Source organism: Eucyclogobius newberryi, unplaced genomic scaffold (genome assembly GCF_026437365.1).
Source record: "Eucyclogobius newberryi isolate DKJ021-1_F unplaced genomic scaffold, fEucNew1.0.hap1 SCAF_3, whole genome shotgun sequence".
Lineage (NCBI taxonomy): Eukaryota > Metazoa > Chordata > Actinopteri > Gobiiformes > Gobiidae > Eucyclogobius > Eucyclogobius newberryi.
In genome coordinates this window covers 37,671,078-37,692,702 of record NW_027315945.1, presented here as the reverse complement: position 1 = coordinate 37,692,702, position 21,625 = coordinate 37,671,078, and the positions used below count along the sequence as shown (strand labels likewise).

The following is a 21,625-nucleotide window of genomic DNA, read 5'->3' as shown; positions in this document are numbered from 1 at the left end:
GATCAAAGTGTAACTATGACGACCCTGGCAAACTTCCGCTCCAATTGTCAACATTTCACCAACAAACTTAATCGTCCGGGTCGGATTTACATAAACACAACTCTTCGCCGGGACAATAAATGTATCAGAGACAAGAATGACAGCTTATTTTTATTATAACTTTAATATATATGTAAACAAAAGTTAAGAAAGCACTGCTAGTACTCAACTCTCACGTATATATTGCTCTGCTGAATTTTGTGCAAGAGTATCGTTTTTCCACAGCCAATACAGAATGTTTCGCAGTGTCAAATGTGATATTAATAACGTATCGATGTTCAATAAGACGACGTCATTGTAATACAGGAAGTGCAATGACAAACATAACAACACTGAGACCACCAGCGCCAGCAGAAGCGGGACAGCGTTTTAGAAGAGACTGACCTCTAAATATTGTATTTTTAACCGCATTTCTACAGATAAGTATTGTTCAAAATACAGCACAACACACAGTACATCACAACAATGTACAGTATATTTAAGAAGGTTCAACAATGAGACTCATTGATGACTGCCTTTACTTTTTGTTTGGATTTTTAATGGAAACTAATATTAAATTCAAAGTCAAATAATTTTTTTTTTTTTTTTATTCCACTTCTCTCCAAAGTGACATGTTTAGCTCCAGCTTTGGGGTCTTTAGATGTCCGAGAGGAGAAAGTGGACGAGACAAACAGCACAAGAGAAGAGTCTATTCATCCTACTCTGAGTAAGCCCCGCCCACCTGATAATGGTTGTTTACAGTTTCACTTAGAAACCATAAACAACCATTATAGAACGTTTTGCATGTAACTCCTCTTCTTTGTTTCCTATTGTAAACCGACTGTCGCTCCCTCCTCACTGAGTACCGGATTACCCTCAGAATGCCCCGGGCGTCTCCCGCTCTAGGGTTTAAAACACTGTTGTACACGACGGGGAGGTTGAACTTTAAACCCCCATTTCTGTCTCTTTTTTTAACAGAAATGGCCTACTAAACTCTTCTTTCAAACCATCTCTTCTGCTCAGAAAAAGAGAATCGTCTTGTTTCTATCTAAAAACAAGAGTCCAGAATGTTTTTCTACAGCAGAACCTCCTGGACGAGGCATAACACCGACAATGGCATAAAGTAACAACCTTCGATGCAGCAGGTGGCGGCACACACCTTACTCAGCCTGTAGCGCCGCAATAAACACAAATAAAAAAGACGAAGAAGAAGAAGAAGAAGAAGAAGACCGCAACAGGAAGTAGCCGAGGCGGGGCCGCTTTGCTTTGGCGTTTACAGACTGGACCGAGCGGACCGAGGAGGGAACCGAGAGGACCCCGGGCCTTAGACTATTCAACCCGCGTTTAGCACCCAAACAAACGGGCCGGAAAGCTCCCGCAGACACCCCCGGTCCTCCCCGCAGACACCCCCGGTCCTCCCCGCAGACACCCCCGGTCCTCCCCGCAGACACCCCCGGTCCTCCCCGCAGACACTCCCGGTCCTCCTGCTCCCTCCGCGGGCCCGAAAGCTCCCGCAGACGGCCCCCGGTCCTCCTGCTCCCTCCGCCCCGGTCCCTCCTGCTCCCTCCGCCCCGGTCCTCCCCCGCAGACACCCCCCGGTCCTCCCTCTCTCTCCGCCCCGGTCCCTGCTGCTCCCTCCGCGGGCCCGAAAGCTCCCGCAGATACCCCCCGGTCCCTCCCTCTCTCTCCGCCCCCGGTCCCTCCTGCTCCCCTCCGGCCTCCGGCCCCCGGCGCCGCTGCCCAGCCCTTGAACCCGGCGGACGGTTCGCCTCCCTCGGCCTGGATTATGCCCATGCGTCGCCTATAATGGAGCGGGCCATGGAGCAGCTTAACGTACAGCTGAGCCGCCTGACACGCTCCCTGCGCCGGGCGAGGACCGTGGAGCTCCCGGAGGGTGAGTCCCGGGACGGTGTGGAGGGAAGAGGGAACGTGTCAGTGTCTCTGCCTTTTCTATTATCATCATTATTATTGAGATTCAGCTGATGGAATGTTTCTGTCACGAGCCTGAAGAGATAAAACACCGTGAGAATCCCGTGATGACGCAGTGGTCAATGTCCAAACTCCTTTGTCACACATCCAGGGTGTTATGTCATTTAATCTTTGCGTTTTAATGAAGTAAATGTGTATTATTTTCAGGCCCGAGCGTGTTAACCCTGCACACAGCGCACAGCGGACTCATTTTTATCACACACTGCTGCTTTTACAATATACGCTTTGGTGTAAAATGAAAAATAAACAGTACAAAAAAGGAAAATTGATCATAATAAATATCCGGTTCCCGCTATTTAATGTATTAGTAGAGCAAAAAAGGAAAATGAACAGAATTCTCAAACATAGGAACTTGCTTTGGTGAAACGGTGCAATATAATAGGTAATAATCTGCTAAAAGATAAAAAATAGGCTGACTATTTAATGAAAACATATCAGCCTTTTACAATATGTTCTGTGTAAAAACCATAGCTTCCTGTCAGATGGACGACCTTTGGCAATTCTGATGTTCAGTTTGCTACAACAGCTGTTTATGGAGGATTCCTATTTTCGAGTACCGTATTTTCCGGAGTATAAGTCGCACCAGCCAAAAAATGCATAATATAGAGAAGATAAAAACATATATTGAGTATATATGATAAGAAATGCAGTTGCAAGTGTGAAAATATCAAATAATATCACATATAAGTCGCTCTGGAGTATAAGTATACAAGTATAAATATAAGTATAAGTCGCACCCCTGCCAAAACTATGAAAAAAGGTGCAATCTATAGTCTGGAAAATACTGTACTTTGCTAATACGGTCCTTAATGTCCTTTCATTTCCATAACCCCCAACTTCTAATACATCACTGCCCCAATAGTGTGAAATCAAACTCTGAACGTAAATAAGTAAATTGTGACATAAACGGCACAATAGATTTAAGTTGTGCAGATTGAACTGAAAGGACATTTTTGCTTCTATAATGGTCACACACCTGACATTATGTATTTAAGTGTCAAGTTTAGGAGCAGATCATTTGGTTAGAACATCGTGTCTTGTGCGTCTTTCCCTTCGGCTCGCTCTCTTTATGTCACGATCGTGTCTGAACATGATGGAGTTCATACGATCCTCGCCACGGGAAAAAACACGTTGGCGTTTGTTTGTCTGAAGGGGGCGTGACTTAACAGATCAATTTCATGTTTTTCAAAGTGTTTTAGTCCAAATAGACGGGTTAAAAAAGCCACAAATTAGACAATTACATAAAACACGGGATAGAAAATATAAAGCACACGCTAAAGAAATGTAAATGTATGTTTTTTAAAATCCTGGTTCTCCTCCTCAGACAATGAGACCGCCGTGTACACGCTGATGCCGATGGTCATGGCTGACCAGCACCGGTGAGTCCGTCCAGTGGGTTTTCTGCACGATATTGAAATATTTGTGGTGGTCGTTTCAGATTGAACTGCCATTCACAAGCACAAATGTTAAATTGTTAAACTTTAAAGTCTTTTCCACTAACAATTTTGGCTCTTTTGTTTTGTGATCGAGTAATGTCACTTCTTTTTAAATTTGAAGAGAAAATATTTTACCTTTTGTGTCTATTTAGAAGAGGTGATGTCCAGACTCCAGAATAATGTATTATTGCTGTTATATATAGTCTGTATTTCATTTATATAGTCTTTTTATTTTATGAATATTTTTTACAATGTATTTTTATTTAATAAATCAATTAAAGAATCTAAACAATTCTATATTTAAAAATGTATTTTATTTATTTTATTTATTTTATTTATTTTATTTATTTTATTTATTTTATTTATTTTATTTATTTTATTTATTTTATTTATTTTATTTATTTTTTTCACATGCACAAAATACAGCAACAAAAACATACAGTAGACAAAATAAGAGTAGATTCAGGAAGATGCAAAAACCTTAAATGTCTTATATTAAAGCCTCTTCTTACGTAACATAAATAAAGTTTACATTATGTAGCTGAACATGAATAAAAACACATACAATGAACTATTACAGGATTAACAGGTTTTCTTTTCAAACACCTCCTGGAGCCAAAGGGACGTATCATTTTCTTATTTGCAAATATCACAAACGACTTTGGCCACGCCCTTTTCGACGCTGCACAATAGATGGTTTCCTCTGGGGTTTTGATCCTCTTTGTCCTGCTGCTCTGCCCCCTGCAGGTCAGTGTCGGAGCTGCTGTTCAACTCCAAGTTCGACGTGAACTACGCGTTTGGGCGCGTCAAACGAAGTCTGCTGCACATCGCCGCCAAGTAAAGCCCCGCCTCTTCCTTCCTTTTGTTTGAGCGACGTCCAGGTCGTTCGGTTTATCGATAATCGCGATCAATCGGGTCACGAAATGGAAACGAGAGCCACAAAAATAACAATCGTGACAATTTTAGAAGCAAAATGACGTGTTTTTTGTTCATTATTCAGCCATAAAATAAATATCTTTTTTTAATCGTTTTTGTCAAATTTAGTTTAGTCATCATCAGATACGTGTCTTACTGTTGCCGGCGGTAACCGATATTTACCGATACCGATGACATGCTTCACACGTTTATGTTGAGTTTAGTGAAGTTCACAAACTAACTTTTCACTTTTGTAAAAAATGACAACAGCGTGAAACTATTTCTGGCGTGATCGTGTTTCTATATATCGTGTATATATTGTCTATCGATCGTGTATATATTGTGTATAGATCGAGTATATATTGTGTATAGATCGAGTATATATTGTGTATAGATCGAGTATATATTGTGTATAGATCGTGTATAGATCGAGTATATATTGTGTATAGATCGAGTATACATTGTGTATAGATTGTGTATAGATCGTCTATAGATCGTGTATATATCAAGTATAGATCGTGTATAGATCGTGTATATATCGTCTATAGATTGTGTATATATTGTGTATATATCGTGTATATATTGTGTATATATCGTGTATATATCGTCTATAGATCGTGTATATATCAAGTATAGATCGTGTATATATTGTGTATATATTGTGTATATATCGTGTATATATCGTGTATATATCGTGTATATATCGTGTATATATCGTGTATATATCGTGTATATATCGTGTATATATCGTGTATATATCGTCTATAGATCGTGTATAGATCGTGTATAGATCGTGTATAGATCGTGTATAGATTATAGATCGTGTATAGATCGTGTATAGATCGTGTATAGATTATAGATTGTGTATAGATCGTGTATAGATCGTGTATAGATCGTGTATAGATCGTGTATAGATCGTGTATAGATTGTGTATAGATCGTGTATAGATCGTGTATATATCGTGTATATATCGTGTATATATCGTCTATAGATCGTGTATAGATCGTGTATAGATCGTGTATAGATCGTGTATAGATCGTGTATAGATTATAGATCGTGTATAGATCGTGTATAGATCGTGTATAGATTATAGATTGTGTATAGATTGTGTATAGATCGTGTATAGATCGTGTATAGATCGTGTATAGATCGTGTATAGATCGTGTATAGATCGTGTATAGATCGTGTATAGATTGTGTATAGATCGTGTATAGATCGTGTATAGATCGTGTATAGATCGTGTATAGATCGTGTATAGATCGTGTATAGATTATAGATCGTGTATAGATCGTGTATAGATTATAGATTGTGTATAGATCGTGTATAGATCGTGTATAGATTGTGTATAGATCGTGTATATATCGTCTAGCCATATTTTTGGTCTCCGTTTTCTATTTTTTACTAATTTGTCCAACAGTCAAATCTGACGCGCCGAGAACAAAATGACTCGCGCACGGGAAATACTGTCAAAAATGTTCAATATCCAATAACAGATTTAATCCTTCGGTTGCGCAGTCGATTAATCGGTCGATGGCGCCGACATTTTCTTTCGTCGACAGTCGTTTCATTTAGATTAAAAGCGTTTCATGAGTTTAATCTAACGTATTTAACTCTGAACACATAAATACGCCGTTTACTGGTACTTTTATGTCTACCATATTTTCCATAGTATAAGTCGCACCAGCCCAAAAAGCCTAATAGAGAAGAAAAAAGACTATAAGTCGCATTTTTGGGGGAAATGTATTTGATCAAATCTAAAACAGAGAACAGACATTTCCTCTTGAAATGCAGTTTAAAATAATAACAGATGAGAGAACGTGGTGAATAGGTGTACGTATGCTAACGCTAACACCTTCAGCTACATGACGTATGCTAACGCTAACACCTTCAGCTACATGACGTATGCTAACGCTAACACCTTCAGCTACATGACGTATGCTAACGCTAACACCTTCAGCTACATGACGTATGCTAACGCTAACACCTTCAGCTACATGACGTATGCTAACGCTAACACCTTCAGCTACATGACGTATGCTAACGCTAACACCTTCAGCTACATGAGGCACAGACAGAACTGTGGTAAGTGTCTGGTATGTTAACGTAACATATGAACAGTTATTCAGATAACTATAGCATAAAGAACATGCTAACAAGTTTACCAAAGCATCAGTTTTACCCCAAATCACTAAATCCATTGAATTCTTCTTCCTCTGTGTCACTTCTAAACTCCACAAACTCCAGAGGAAGTGTAGATTCTTCTTCTGCGTCGCTTAGAGCCTAGAGCGCCCTCTTGTGGTTGTCAGTGTGAAGATAACTAATAATATCACACAAGTCGCTCTGGAGTATAAGTCGCACCCCGGCCAAATTTATGAAAAAAGGTGCGACTTATAATCTGGAAAATACGGTAGTTGCTTTTGCTCGAACTCCCGAGAGACGTTTCATCGTTTTGATCTTTTCGCAGCTGTGGTTCGGTGGAATGTCTCGTGCTGCTGTTGAAACGAGGAGCGAACCCGAACTACCAGGACATCTCGGGCTGCACGCCGCTGCACCTCGCCGCCAGGAACGGGTAGGACCGTCTTGTCACTCGCCCGTCCCGTCGCTGGGAAGATCACGTTGCCCGTGACAAAGCGTTTCGGTCGCGCTTGTCGTGTTTGGAAGGATGTGAAAGCTGAGACGCGTGCGGCCGCTCAGCTTTTATACATTTATACGCACGTGTCAATACAAACAGTCACATGACACACAGACGTATTAAATAACAGTAAGTAAAGAAAGATTCTGTTTTAAAGCGCCCCCTACTGGTCGGACAACGTATTGAACTAAAGTGCAGTTAAGTTAAATATATTTTTTTGACGTTGTCTAAAAAAGAATTAAAAAAAATATCACAGAATACCACATTTTTTAGGTTTAGAATTTCACTTCCTGTTTGTATTTGATGACATCACACTAGGAAATTACCCAGCAAACACTGGGCCAAAACTCTAATGTCAATTTTCAGTCAAAAAAGTTGTTTCTTTGTGTAAATGTGGTGATATCGATACGTGGCGATAGTAAATGTGGTGATATCGATACGTGGCAATGGTAAATGTGGCGATATCGATGCGTGGCGATGCTAAATGTGGTGATATCGATACGTGGCGATGCTAAATGTGGCGATATCGATACGTGGCAATGGTAAATGTGGTGATATCGATGCGTGGCGATGCTAAATGTGGCGATATCGATACATGGCGATGCTAAATGTGGTGATATCGATACGTGGCGATGGTAAATGTGGTGATATCGATACATGGCTATGCTAAATGTGGTGATATCGATACGTGGCGATGCTAAATGTGGTGATATCGATACGTGGCGATTGTAAATGTGGTGATATCGATACGTGGCGATACTAAATGTGGTGATATCGATACGTGGCGATGGTAAATGTGGCGATATCGATGCGTGGCGATGCTAAATGTGGTGATATCGATACGTGGCGATGCTAAATGTGGTGATATCGATACGTGGCAATGGTAAATGTGGCGATATCGATACGTGGCGATGCTAAATGTGGTGATATCGATACGTGGCGATGTTAAATGTGGTGATATCGATACGTGGCGATGGTAAATGTGGTGATATCGATACGTGGTGATGCTAAATGTGGTGATATCGATACGTGGCGATTGTAAATGTGGTGATATCGATACGTGGCGATTGTAAATGTGGTGATATCGATACGTGGCGATACTAAATGTGGTGATATCGATACGTGGCGATGGTAAATGTGGCGATATCGATGCGTGGCGATGCTAAATGTGGTGATATCGATACGTGGCGATGCTAAATGTGGTGATATCGATACGTGGCAATGGTAAATGTGGCGATATCGATACGTGGCGATGCTAAATGTGGTGATATCGATACGTGGCAATGGTAAATGTGGCGATATCGATACGTGGCGATGCTAAATGTGGTGATATCGATACGTGGCGATGGTAAATGTGGTGATATCGATACGTGGCGATGGTAAATGTGGTGATATCGATACGTGGCGATGGTAAATGTGGTGATATCGATACGTGGTGATGCTAAATGTGGTGATATCGATACGTGGCAATGGTAAATGTGGTGATATCGATACGTGGCAATGGTAAATGTGGCGATATCGATGCGTGGCGATGGTAAATGTGGTGATATCGATACGTGGTGATGCTAAATGTGGTGGTATCGATACGTGTTGTTACGGCAGTTTCCTGTAAACAATGATCAAGTAAAGAGTAACCAGGCAATAACTTGAAGCAGAAACAGAGTCTCTCGGTCTCTCTCAAAAGGTGGAAGTTTATTCACGTGCACAGTGGATAAACACCCTCTCTCTCCCTAAGACAAGTTCGTTCTGTCCCTACCTAACTTTACAATTTACAAAGTACACCTTTTATAGGTGGTAACAAACATAACATAATCACAACCCAAATCAGCTCAAAAAGAGATAGACCAGACTATCACGTCTGTGACGGTTCCAGCTCTCTCTTCAGAGGTTTAATCAAAGACCATTTCCACACCGAATCTGGTCCTGACGCATTAATTGATGATTAAGAGGCGCCGGACAGTAGATATTCAGTATAATCAGGACCTCATATTCTTATCCCATCTGCACACAGGAGAACAACACAGATATTAATTCCGTGACATGTCATGGCCTAAAACATTAGAATGACATGACATGACCCATTTTCTGCCATTACAATACCACTCTTTTGATTATCTTAAAACCCTGTTTAATATCATATCATCAATCAATTACCAATCAGAGAAAATATTAATTAATAATTAATAACACAACAAAAAATGAATAATAACAATAATTAGATAAATTATCCAAAAAAAAAATAATAATAATAAAAATGACCAATTTAATGATTAAAAACACTAATTGATAAAATTTAACCCTTGAAATTAGAAATGAAATAATAATCAAAATAATAATAATAATAAAAAATAGATAAAATTATTAATAAAAAAAATATTAATAAAGTCAACCCCAGCTCCCCCGTCCCGAGACCCCCTCCACCGGCCAGGAAAAAACTACCAAACCTGAGTAGGAGAAAACTACAAAACCACAATGGTAAATGTGGCGATATCGATGCGTGGCAATGGTAAATGTGGTGATATTGATACGTGGTGATTCTAAATGTGGTGATATCGATACGTGGCTATACTGAATGTGGCGATATCGATGTCGTCGCAGGCAGAAGAAGTGCATGGGGAAACTGCTGGAGTTCAACGCCGACGTCAACATCTGCAACAACGAGGGGCTCACGGCCGTAAGACTCCGCCTTATTTACTTTATTTTCATTTATTGACAGAGCTGTTGAAAAAATGGCTCTGTATTCATATATGGAACTGATGGAATGTATTTTATTTATTATATATGAGTATTTCTAAGGGATTTTTTAACGTTAATAGACAGCGCTGGGGATGTCACGATGTCAAATGTTAAGTGTTAATCACACTTTCTGAACGATCAATTCGACATAAACGGTAAAGTAAGCAAGGATTTTACATTTAGGTTTACATTTCTGAGCAGAAAAGACTTCATTTTGCTGCTGAACTTTTTTTTTAGACTTAATTTAGTTAGACTTATTTTAATTTCCATCCATCCATTTTCTACCGCTTCTTCCCTTTCGGGGTCGCGGGTGACTGGAGCCTATCCCCTTAGGCGGGGTACATCTTGGACAGTGGCCAACTTGTCGCAGGGCCAACACAGAGACATAGACATTACAGACAGTTCTCTAGGGCCAATTTAGAGTCACCAATTTTTGCCTAACACATGCATGTCTTTGGACGGTGGGAGGAAGCCAGAGAGAACCCACGGTAACACGGGGAGAACATGCAGACTCCACCCAGAGAGATCATGTGATGTTGGTCTGGTCCCGGAATCGAACCCATGATCTCCTTCTTGGGAGGCAAGAGCGCCACCCCGTCTTATTTTAATTTCTATAAATACATTTTTTACAATGCATTTTTCCTCTAAAAATGTCACAATTATAATTTTTAATGATTATATTGTGACTTAAATAATGTCTTTTTGAAAGACAAAAGAAAGTTAAATGTGACAAAAACCGCCAGATAAAAAAGTTCTTTACATTTAAGTCTATAATTTGGACAATGGATTGAACTAAAAAGACTTAATTTTGCTTCTAAAATGGTCTTGATTATTATTTTTTAGCTCTTACAATTATACCTGAATGACCTGAATAATCACGATTTTCCTGCTTTTATGCTGTGTACGTTTGTCATGGAAACGGAGCGTCTGGTTCAATGGCGACTCGTTTCCATGGTGACGTGACTCTGGCCGCCGCAGATCCACTGGCTGGCGGTGAACGGGCGCACGGAGCTCCTCCACGACCTGGTGCAGCACGTCACCAACGTGGACGTGGAGGACGCCATGGGACAAACGGCGCTGCACGTGGCCTGCCAGAACGGACACAAAACTGTAAGAGAAGTGTGTGTGTCTGTGGAAGTCTGTGGAAGTCTGTGGAAGTCTGTGTCTGTCGGAGATTTACTGTGTTTTGAAGTCAATATGCACAATGAAAATCCACACGTGCTTTGATTTGTTTGGATTTAGCTCCACAGACATGCCATAAAATGCAACGATTTTAATACTGAAAGCCATTATTTTTCAAATTATTTAATTTGATGTCTTATATTTGGTTTTATTTAATTGTATTTATTTTTCATTTATTGTATTTATTTTGATTTTATTTTTGTAATTTTGTTGAAAGCAAAGGAGTATTTTTTTGTTAGTTTTTTTTTATTTATCAGAGAACATTTTTGAAAAAAGAATCAAATAAATATGTATCAAATAGTGCTCCATCAATATGAAGAGAAATATAAGCCCAACCGTAAATAACCGGTACAGTCTAAATAATACAAACACTAAACACTAATTTCTTGCTAAGGGAGGTCACATTATTCACAGTTATTGACACTATGATCAACGGGGTAAACTAAGTAAACTAAATGCGACATAAACCGACCGATACAGAAGCACTTTAAGTATAGCTTTATTTACACTGCCCAATTTTGCTTGTAAAATGGAAACAATTATAATTATTTTCTTTATTATGACCCACAACGATTGCTAAATCGTCTCGACTTCGCCGCTTGTGCCTTTTTCCCGTGTTTTCCAGACAGTGTTGTGTCTCCTGGACAGCGGCGCCGACATCAACCGGCCCAACGTGTCCGGAGCCACGCCCCTTTACTTCGCCTGCAGGTCGGTAAATTATAGTTTTACACCAATCGAGCAGGTATTTGTGGAGAAAACGTTGAAGCACACAACCATACAAGGAAGAACACAACCATACAAGGAAGAACACAACCACACAAGGAGGAACACAACCACACAAGGAAGAACACAACCACACAAGGAAGAACACAACCACACAAGGAGGAACACAACCAGACAAGGAGGAACACAACCAGACAAGGAGGAACACAACCATACAAGGAAGAACACAACCATACAAGGAAGAACACAACCACACAAGGAGGAACACAACCAGACAAGGAGGAACACAACCAGACAAGGAGGAACACAACCATACAAGGAAGAACACAACCATACAAGGAAGAACACAACCACACAAGGAAGAACACAACCACACAAGGAAGAACACAACCACACAAGGAAGAACACAACCACACAAGGAAGAACACAACCACACAAGGAAGAACACAACCACACAAGGAAGAACACAACCACACAAGGAAGAACACAACCACACAAGGAAGAACACAACCACACAAGGAAGAACACAACCACACAAGGAGGAACACAACCACACAAGGAAGAACACAACCACACAAGGAGGAACACAACCACACAAGGAAGAACACAACCACACAAGGAGGAACACAACCACACAAGGAAGAACACAACCACACAAGGAAGAACACAACCACACAAGGAGGAACACAACCACACAAGGAGGAACACAACCACACAAGGAAGAACACAACCACACAAGGAAGAACACAACCACACAAGGAAGAACACAACCACACAAGGAAGAACACAACCACACAAGGAAGAACACAACCACACAAGGAAGAACACAACCACACAAGGAGGAACACAACCACACAAGGAAGAACACAACCACACAAGGAGGAACACAACCACACAAGGAAGAACACAACCACACAAGGAAGAACACAACCACACAAGGAGGAACACAACCACACAAGGAAGAACACAACCACACAAGGAAGAACACAACCACACAAGGAAGAACACAACCACACAAGGAGGAACACAACCACACAAGGAAGAACACAACCACACAAGGAGGAACACAACCACACAAGGAAGAACACAACCACACAAGGAGGAACACAACCACACAAGGAAGAACACAACCACACAAGGAAGAACACAACCACACAAGGAGGAACACAACCACACAAGGAGGAACACAACCACACAAGGAAGAACACAACCACACAAGGAAGAACACAACCACACAAGGAAGAACACAACCACACAAGGAAGAACACAACCACACAAGGAAGAACACAACCACACAAGGAAGAACACAACCACACAAGGAAGAACACAACCACACAAGGAGGAACACAACCACACAAGGAAGAACACAACCACACAAGGAGGAACACAACCACACAAGGAAGAACACAACCACACAAGGAAGAACACAACCACACAAGGAGGAACACAACCACACAAGGAAGAACACAACCACACAAGGAGGAACACAACCACACAAGGAAGAACACAACCACACAAGGAAGAACACAACCACACAAGGAAGAACACAACCACACAAGGAAGAACACAACCACACAAGGAAGAACACAACCACACAAGGAAGAACACAACCACACAAGGAAGAACACAACCACACAAGGAAGAACACAACCACACAAGGAGGAACACAACCACACAAGGAGGAACACAACCACACAAGGAAGAACACAACCACACAAGGAAGAACACAACCACACAAGGAAGATAACAACCACACAAGGAGGAACACAACCACACAAGGAAGAACACAACCACACAAGGAAGAACACAACACCAGGGTTAGTGTGCACTTTATCTGCACAATAACTAACGCGGACATTACATACAAGATGAACAAAGCTGTGCGACGGCTGTTGTTCGAAAAAGCGCACGGCAGTTGTTTATATGTGACGCAAAAGGTCAACTGGAATGGGGGGTTTTATTAGTAGCTGAAAAGACGCATATCGCCACCTAGTGTTAGGAGGACGACACATTCTTTTCAGGAATTTGACTTTCTCTGCACGTATACTTGGACAAGGACAGAGCTTGTCCAAGACGTCAAAACCAAATTTTATAAAAAACATTTTTTTCGTTTGCATGTAAAGAGTGACGCTGGAACACGTCTGTGGAACACGTGTGACTCAAGTGTTTCTCTTTAGTCACGGCCAGCGGGACACGGCTCAGATCCTTCTCTCCCGCGGCGCCAAATACGTCGCTGACAAGAACGGAGTCACGCCCCTCGATCTGTGTGTTCAGGTGAGCCTCCCACTGCTCTGTCGTCGCCTCCCACTACTCTGTCGTCGCCTCCCACTGCTCTGTCGTCGCCTCCCACTACTCTGTCGTCGCCTCCCACTACTCTGTCGTCACCTCCCACTACTCTGTCGTCGCCTCCCACTGCTCTGTCGTCGCCTCCCACTGCTCTGTCGTCACCTCCCACTGCTCTGTCGTCACCTCCCACTGCTCTGTCGTCGCCTCCCACTACTCTGTCGTCACCTCCCACTGCTCTGTCGTCACCTCCCACTGCTCTGTCGTCGCCTCCCACTACTCTGTCGTCACCTCCCACTACTCTGTCGTCGCCTCCCACTGCTCTGTCGTCGCCTCCCACTGCTCTGTCGTCGCCTCCCACTACTCTGTCGTCACCTCCCACTGCTCTGTCGTCACCTCCCACTGCTCTGTCGTCGCCTCCCACTACTCTGTCGTCACCTCCCACTGCTCTGTCGTCGCCTCCCACTGCTCTGTCGTCGCCTCCCACTACTCTGTCGTCGCCTCCCACTACTCTGTCGTCGCCTCCCACTACTCTGTCGTCGCCTCCCACTACTCTGTCGTCGCCTCCCACTGCTCTGTCGTCGCCTACCACTACTCTGTCGTCGCCTCCCACTGCTCTGTCGTCGCCTCCCACTGCTCTGTCGTCGCCTCCCACTGCACTGTCGTCGCCTCCCACTGCTCTGTCGTCGCCTCCCACTGCTCTGTCGTCACCTCCCACTACTCTGTCGTCGCCTCCCACTGCTCTGTCGTCACCTCCCACTACTCTGTCGTCACCTCCCACTACTCTGTCGTCGCCTCCCACTGCTCTGTCGTCGCCTCCCACTACTCTGTCGTCGCCTCCCACTGCTCTGTCGTCGCCTCCCACTGCTCTGTCGTCGCCTCCCACTGCACTGTCGTCGCCTCCCACTGCTCTGTCGTCGCCTCCCACTGCTCTGTCGTCACCTCCCACTGCTCTGTCGTCACCTCCCACTACTCTGTCGTCACCTCCCACTACTCTGTCGTCGCCTCCCACTGCTCTGTCGTCGCCTCCCACTGCCTCGTCGTCGCCTCCCATTACTCTGTCGTCGCCTCCCACTGCTCTCTCGTCGCCTCCCACTGCTCTCTCGTCGCCTCCCACTGCTCTCTCGTCGCCTCCCACTGCCCTGTCGTCGCCTCCCACTGCCCTGTCGTCGCCTCCCACTGCTCTGTCGTCGCCTCCCACTGCTCTCTCGTCGCCTCCCACTGCCCTGTCGTTGCCTCCCACTGCCCCGTAACCTCTCACTGCCCCGTAACCTCTCACTGCCCCGTAACCTCTCACTGCCCCGTAACCTCTCACTGCCCCGTAACCTCTCACTGCCCCGTAACCTCTCACTGCCCCGTAACCTCTCACTGCCCCGTAACCTCCCACTGCCCCGTTGTCGCCTCCCACTGCCCCGTTGTCGCCTCCCACTGCCCCGTCGTCGCCTCCCACTGCCCCGTCGTCGCCTCCCACTGCCCCGTCCTCGCCTCCCACTGCCCCGTCGTCGCCTCCCACTGCCCCGTCGTCGCCTCCCACTGCCCCGCCGTCGACTCCCACTGCCCCGCCGTCGACTCTCACTGCCCTTTCGTCCCCTGTTTTCACCGAGGGCCACATTTTGAAACTTAAACGGAGCAGACGGCCACAGACAACCCGACAATCAGGTGAACCATTTGAAATTTTGCATTAGACATAGTTTTTATGAGCCTCTCCACCTTTAATAAGACTTGGATCATTAATATTAACATAAACATGTTAGAATGTTTCCAATTTTACACTAATAAGTACTACTTTTTGTTGTTTGGGCCAACTTAGCAGGAAGCCGGAGGGCCAACAAACATTGGTCTGAGGGCCGCATTTGGCCCCCGGGAGAGAAAGACGTAATTTCCAGTATCCCATTTTTCGGACTGATGAAGAATGTGGATCTGTTCATAACTCTGGTGCAAAAGTCCTCACGCAGGCGGCGGTTTGGGGGCGTCGTCTTCTCTTCGCAGGGCGGATACGGCGAGACGTGCGAGATCCTGATCCAGCACCACGGCCGCTTGTTCCTGGCGCTCGTTCAGATGACCCAAAACGACGACATCAAAGAAAACATGGTAGGGACCTTTTCCCGACACAGCGTTTGCACATGTGTATGAAGTATGATGAATCCTCCCTCTAACGTGTCCCGCTCCGGGCCCCCAGCTGCGGCAGGTCCTGGAGCACTTGTCCCAGCAGAACGACTCCCACTATCAGAGGATCCTCACCAGTTTGGCTGAAGTGGCCACGACCAACGGACACAAGCTGCTCAGGTGCAGTTTTACTCTTTAATTTAACGTATTTTCCCCACTATAAATCGCACCGTTTTTCATAGTTTTAGCCGGGGTGCGACTTATACTTATATTTATACTTTGGAGCGACTTATATCTGACAGTATTTGCTCTTTTCACTCTGACAACCACAAGAGGGCGCTCTAGGCTCCAAGCGACGCAGAAGAAGAATCTGCACTTCTTCTTCCTCTGGAGTTTGTGGAGTTGTTTAGAAGTGACACAGAGGAAGAAGAATTCAATGGATTTAGTGATTTGGGGTAAAACTGATGCTTTGGTAAACTTGTTAGCATGTTCTTTATGCTATAGTTATCTGAATAACTGTTCATATGTTACGTTAACATACCAGACACTTACCACAGTTCTGTCTGTGCCTCATGTAGCTGAAGGTGTTAGCGTTAGCATGTTAGCATGTTAGCATACGTACACCTATTCACCATGTTCTCTCATCTGTTATTATTTTAAACTGCATTTCAAGATTAAATGTCTGTTCTTGGTCTTGGATTTAATACATTTCCCCCAAAAATGCGACTTATACTCCAGAGTGACTTGTATATGTTTTTTTTCTTCTCTATTATGCATTTTTTGGCTGGTGCGAGCGACTTGTATATGTTTTTTTTCTTCTCTATTATGCATTTTTTGGCTGGTGCGACTTATAGTCCGGTGTGACTTATAGTCCGGAAAATACGGTATAATACGGTATGATAATTGACTCATCGTTAAAGGGGCGGTACCCAATTTTGTCCATGTATTCCAACAAAATGTGTTTTTCTCCTGCACAAATTCATCGTTAAAGCAGATTGAAAATGCTGTGTCCAAATATAGATTCTCCACGAAGCAGGAAGTTTAACGAAAATGCAAAAGATGCGGTAAATGTCGTACGTTTTCATTGTCTTTGCATTCATCAGTTTGTCCAGCAGTTACGAGGCTCAGATGAAGAGTCTGTTGAGGATCGTTCGCATTTTCTGCCACGTGTTCCGTCTCGGACCCTCGTCCCCGAACAACGGCAACGACATGGGCTACAACGGCAACAAGACGCCCAGAAGTCAGGTCTTTAAGGTGCGGACCCCCCGACCCCCCCCGGCCCCCATCTGTACATCCACATTACAACTGCTTAAAGCTCCCATCTCATGCTACGTGCCACGTTCCGGTCTGACGTTATGCATCCACAAAAAGCCTTTATTAAGCTCCATTCACCATCATGGCCACCAGAGGGCGACACACTTCCATTACAAGAAGGATTACCAAAGGTCGACGTGTCAAATTTTGGCTTTTTTTTTCACCCAAATACGTCATTTTTAGATCCTGAAACATAACCCCCAAAGTAAAATCACGACCAGACATGTTAAGACGGAGGAGTAAAGCGTAATATGGGAGTTTTATTTCATTCTGACCATTTTCTCCTTCAAAACATCATGTAATGGGTTTCAGATGCGAGCAAAGCCACTGGAGAAAGAGGAGAGTGTGTCCACAGGCTCGGCAGCTTTAGATGTGAGAATTTAAACTACTGCATGAGAAACTGACCATGATCACACAGAATCCGATCACCTGGAGCGCGCTGAGGGTCCAGGTTTAAACGGAGCTTGGGGGCCATGTGGTGATTTGCTTCGGCACTAACTCATTTCTTGCACAATTGAAATGGCAAAATACAAATCAAATATATTAAGGAATCGTGTGTGTGTGTGTGTGTGTTCCACCAACTGCTGGTCTCCATGAAAATTATCATTTTCTTTTTCAGTGTTGCAGTTAAGATTAAGGCAAGTTTATTTGTAGAGCAAAATTCGTACACAAGGCAATTCACAGTGCTTTATAGAACAAGAGAAGAGGGCAAATTAAATATTTTCAGTTCAAAACGCAGATTCCCCATGTTTAGTCCTGACTCTGGCACCAGCAGGAGGCCGGTCCATGTTTAGTCCTGACTCTGGCACCAGCAGGAGGTCGGTCCATGTTTAGTCCTGACTCTGGCACCAGCAGGAGGCCGGTCCATGTTTAGTCCTGACTCTGGCACCAGCAGGAGGTCGGTCCATGTTTAGTCCTGACTCTGGCACCAGCAGGAGGCCGGTCCATGTTTAGTCCTGACTCTGGCACCAGCAGGAGGCCGGTCCATGTTTAGTCCTGACTCTGGCACCAGCAGGAGGCCGGTCCATGTTTAGTCCTGACTCTGGCACCAGCAGGAGGCCGGTCCATGTTTAGTCCTGACTCTGGCACCAGCAGGAGGCCGGTCCATGTTTAGTCCTGACTCTGGCACCAGTAGGAGGCCGGTCCCTGAGGTCCTCAGAGTCCGAGATGGTTCATATGGCACTAACATATCCAAGATGTACTTTGGTGCTAGGCCATGGAGAGACTTGTACACAAGCAGAGCTGCTTTAAAGTCTCTTCTCTGAGCCACAGGGGGCAGTGCAGAGACCTGAGAACAGGACTAATGTGATGGTACTTCCTGGTTCTAGTCAGGACCCGAGCAGTAGCGTTCTGGATGTACTGCAGCTGTTTTACAGCTCGTTTGGAGAGGCCAGTGAGCAGCCGTTACAGTCTAGTCTACTGGAGACAAACGCATGGATAAGTCTCTCCAAATCTGCTTTTGACACTATATTTTTGATTTTGGACATGTTTTTTAGATGGTAAAACGCTGCTGATATTATTGATTTGACGTGGCTGTTAAAGTTCAAGTCTGAGTCCATTATTACCCCCAGATTTCTAACTTGGTTTGTAGGTTTTAGAGCGAGACTCTGGAGGTGACGCTAACACTTTCTTTTGTTTCTGTGGGACAAAGACAATGATTTCAGTCTTGTCTGAGTTCAGCTGGAGAAAGTTGTTTTGCATCCACAAACTGATCTGTTGGATGCAGTGACAGAGTGAATCCACTGGTCCATATTCACCTGCCGACAGTGAAACATAGATCTGAGTGTCGTCTGCATCATTGTGATTGGACACATTTTCACTGAGTATCAGCTGACCTAACGGCAGCATGTAGAGGCTGAACAGAAGGGGTCCCAGGACTGACCCTTGGGGCACCCCACAGGTCAGGGGCATGTGGTCTGAGACACAGTTGCCAATATCAACAAAGCACTTCCTGTCTTCCAGATAAGACCTTAGCCAGTTTAGGGCAGTGCCAGTGATGCCCACCCAGTCCTCTAGTCTGTAGAGAACTAGACTGGTAAGGTATAGATTATTGTCCCTGAGGAAATGTGTCCTCTCAGGATCTGTGGTCGCTCTGGGATCCAGCTCCAGATCTTGAGCTATTCTTGGTTTGTGCCATATTAGCTTTTAGGATCAAGATTTTTTCTGGGAAAGACCCTCCCAGACAGCGCATCGGCCTCACAGTAACAGTAGGTGTTGGATTCTCCTCCCAGGCAGCACAGGAGCCTTTCTGTGCAGAGTTTGGATGTTCTCCTCATGTAGGTTTCCTCTTGATCTACCTTGATCTATCCTTTTCATCTACCAATAAAAACATTAAACGTGTTCACACACAATGAAAATAATGGAGGTGGTATTTTGCCGCACAGCAAAGTGTTCAGTCAGCGTTGGCCCTAAACTCCAGACTAAGATTAAGAGTCCATTTGCTCCAGACGTTGGCAGCCACAGAGATAAGTACTAACACATGAAGACAGGTTTCTAACACTCACTTGTGGAATGGGACTTTATTACGATGTAAAGTGGTGATTTGACCCTGCCGATCCGCAGAGATGGTGGTGGTGATTTGGTGCTTTCCTGTTGCGTTTCCTCTCAGCCTCTGGAGCTGCTGTGGCACTCTCTGGACGAGTGGCTGGTCCTGATCTCCACCGAACTGGACCGGACCAGGAGCGACCCACCCGGCTCCTCCACCTCCTCTGGCAGCGAGATCGCCTCCCTGCTGCTCAAACAGAGGGACGCCTCCGCAGCCGGCCCCGCCTCCATGGCCGCCCTGGACCGGTCGGCGGCGGCCCCGAGCTCCTGCGACGGTGCCGGCCCCGAGCTGCTGCCCGCCCTGGACCCGCAGCTCGTCATGGAGGCGGAGGCGTGCGTGGACGGCGAGGACGTGATTGCGATGACGGCGAGCAGACTGAGCGCCGTCATACAGGCCTTTTACTTGTGCTGCTCGTGCCAGATGCCGCAGGGGTGAGTCGGGCGGTCAGACGCGCCAACGATCTCACGCGGAAGCTCGTATCGAACAGGTGTCGACGCTGTGACTCTTTTTCAGAATGACGTCGCCTCGCTTCATAGAGTTTGTGTGTAACCATGACGAGGTGCTCAAATGTTTCGTCACCAGGTGAGTCCCAACCTCTGCTACACTTAATATTATGCAAAATTTACACCCGGAGTTGTATTTGGCTTCATCGACGCTTGTCTCATTTAAGCCAATTGCATTATCATGTTGGGACAAGCTAGCTTTTGTTTATTTCCCCATTGTAATTCTCTCTGCTGCCGGTAGATGCTCTAACTCGACTCCTGGCATGCTTTTGTAGAATTGTTTTGTTTCAATGCCAAAGTAAAGATAAGAGATAAGAGTATGTTTAAGGCCAATGTTTGTCCTTTAATACTTTGCTTAATGTCTCCCTCTCTTCCTCTTCTCCCATGTCTCCCTCATTAATGACTTTGTCTGCCATCTTTTCCGCTCTTCCCTCTCCTCTTCCTCACTCGCTGCCTTCTCCTCTCTTATCTCCTTCCTTTCTACCTCTCTTTCTCTGCCCTACACCTCCCTCTTCTGTCTTCCTTCTCCTCTCATTCCTTTCTCACTTTCACACTCCTTCTCCCCTTCTCTCCTTCATTCACTCCCTCGGGCCCATCTCTCCTCACTATTGCTCTCCTCCCCTCCCTCCATCTCCTATTCCTTTCTCTCCAACTCCTTTCTTCCTATCCCTCTCCTCTTCTCACTCGCCTCTTCTCCTTTTCCTCCTCTCTCCACTCTATCTTTCTCTCTTACTCTTTCTTTCCTCTTTCTCTCCTCCTATTCCTCTCCAACTCCTCTTCTCTTCCCCTTTTCTTCCTCTTTGTCCACTCTCTCTCTCCTCACTCTTTCCTCTTTCTCTCCTCCCATTCCTCTCCGTCCTCCACTTTCCCTCCCTCTTCTATCTCTCTTCTCTTTTCCTCTTTCTCCTCTCCTCCTCTGATTCCCCCCTCGCCTTTCCCACTCTTTCTCACCTCCGCCTCCATCTCCTCCTTCTTTCTCACCATCTCCTCTTGCCCCTTCACTCCTCCCTCCCCCCCTCCCTCCTTCTCCTCCTCCTCCTCCTCCTCCTCCTCCTCCTCCTCCATCTCTCTTTCTCTCTTCCAGGAATCCAAAGATCATTTTTAACCACTTCCACTTCCTGCTGGAGTGTCCCGAGCTCATGTCCCGCTTCATGCACATCATTAAAGGACAGGTGAGGACACGCCCTTTATTCTCTTCGTTTACTGAAGATCGACTTTAGTTTCACTCAGAACGGAACTCAAA

At 44.7% G+C, this 21,625-nt stretch overlaps 1 protein-coding gene across 2 annotated transcripts in view; it reads left to right on the top strand.

The window, feature by feature from the left end:
- Positions 1–1,743: 1,743 nt before the first annotated feature.
- hace1 (HECT domain and ankyrin repeat containing E3 ubiquitin protein ligase 1) overlaps positions 1,744–21,625 on the top strand; it is a 40,158-nt gene continuing 20,276 nt past the window's right edge. The window contains exons 1-15 of one of the 2 annotated variants that reach the window (XM_072460734.1): positions 1,744–1,912; positions 3,332–3,386; positions 4,191–4,280; positions 6,823–6,927; positions 9,589–9,664; positions 10,705–10,836; positions 11,534–11,616; positions 13,809–13,905; positions 15,904–16,005; positions 16,094–16,200; positions 17,124–17,274; positions 17,647–17,706; positions 19,943–20,310; positions 20,393–20,461; positions 21,467–21,554. In XM_072460734.1, the coding sequence (XP_072316835.1) occupies positions 1,825–1,912; positions 3,332–3,386; positions 4,191–4,280; positions 6,823–6,927; positions 9,589–9,664; positions 10,705–10,836; positions 11,534–11,616; positions 13,809–13,905; positions 15,904–16,005; positions 16,094–16,200; positions 17,124–17,274; positions 17,647–17,706; positions 19,943–20,310; positions 20,393–20,461; positions 21,467–21,554 (1,671 nt within the window). In that variant the 5' untranslated portion in view covers positions 1,744–1,824. The remainder of the gene's footprint in view (positions 1,913–3,331; positions 3,387–4,190; positions 4,281–6,822; positions 6,928–9,588; positions 9,665–10,704; positions 10,837–11,533; positions 11,617–13,808; positions 13,906–15,903; positions 16,006–16,093; positions 16,201–17,123; positions 17,275–17,646; positions 17,707–19,942; positions 20,311–20,392; positions 20,462–21,466; positions 21,555–21,625) is intronic. The other variant, XM_072460735.1, reaches the window with a different exon arrangement.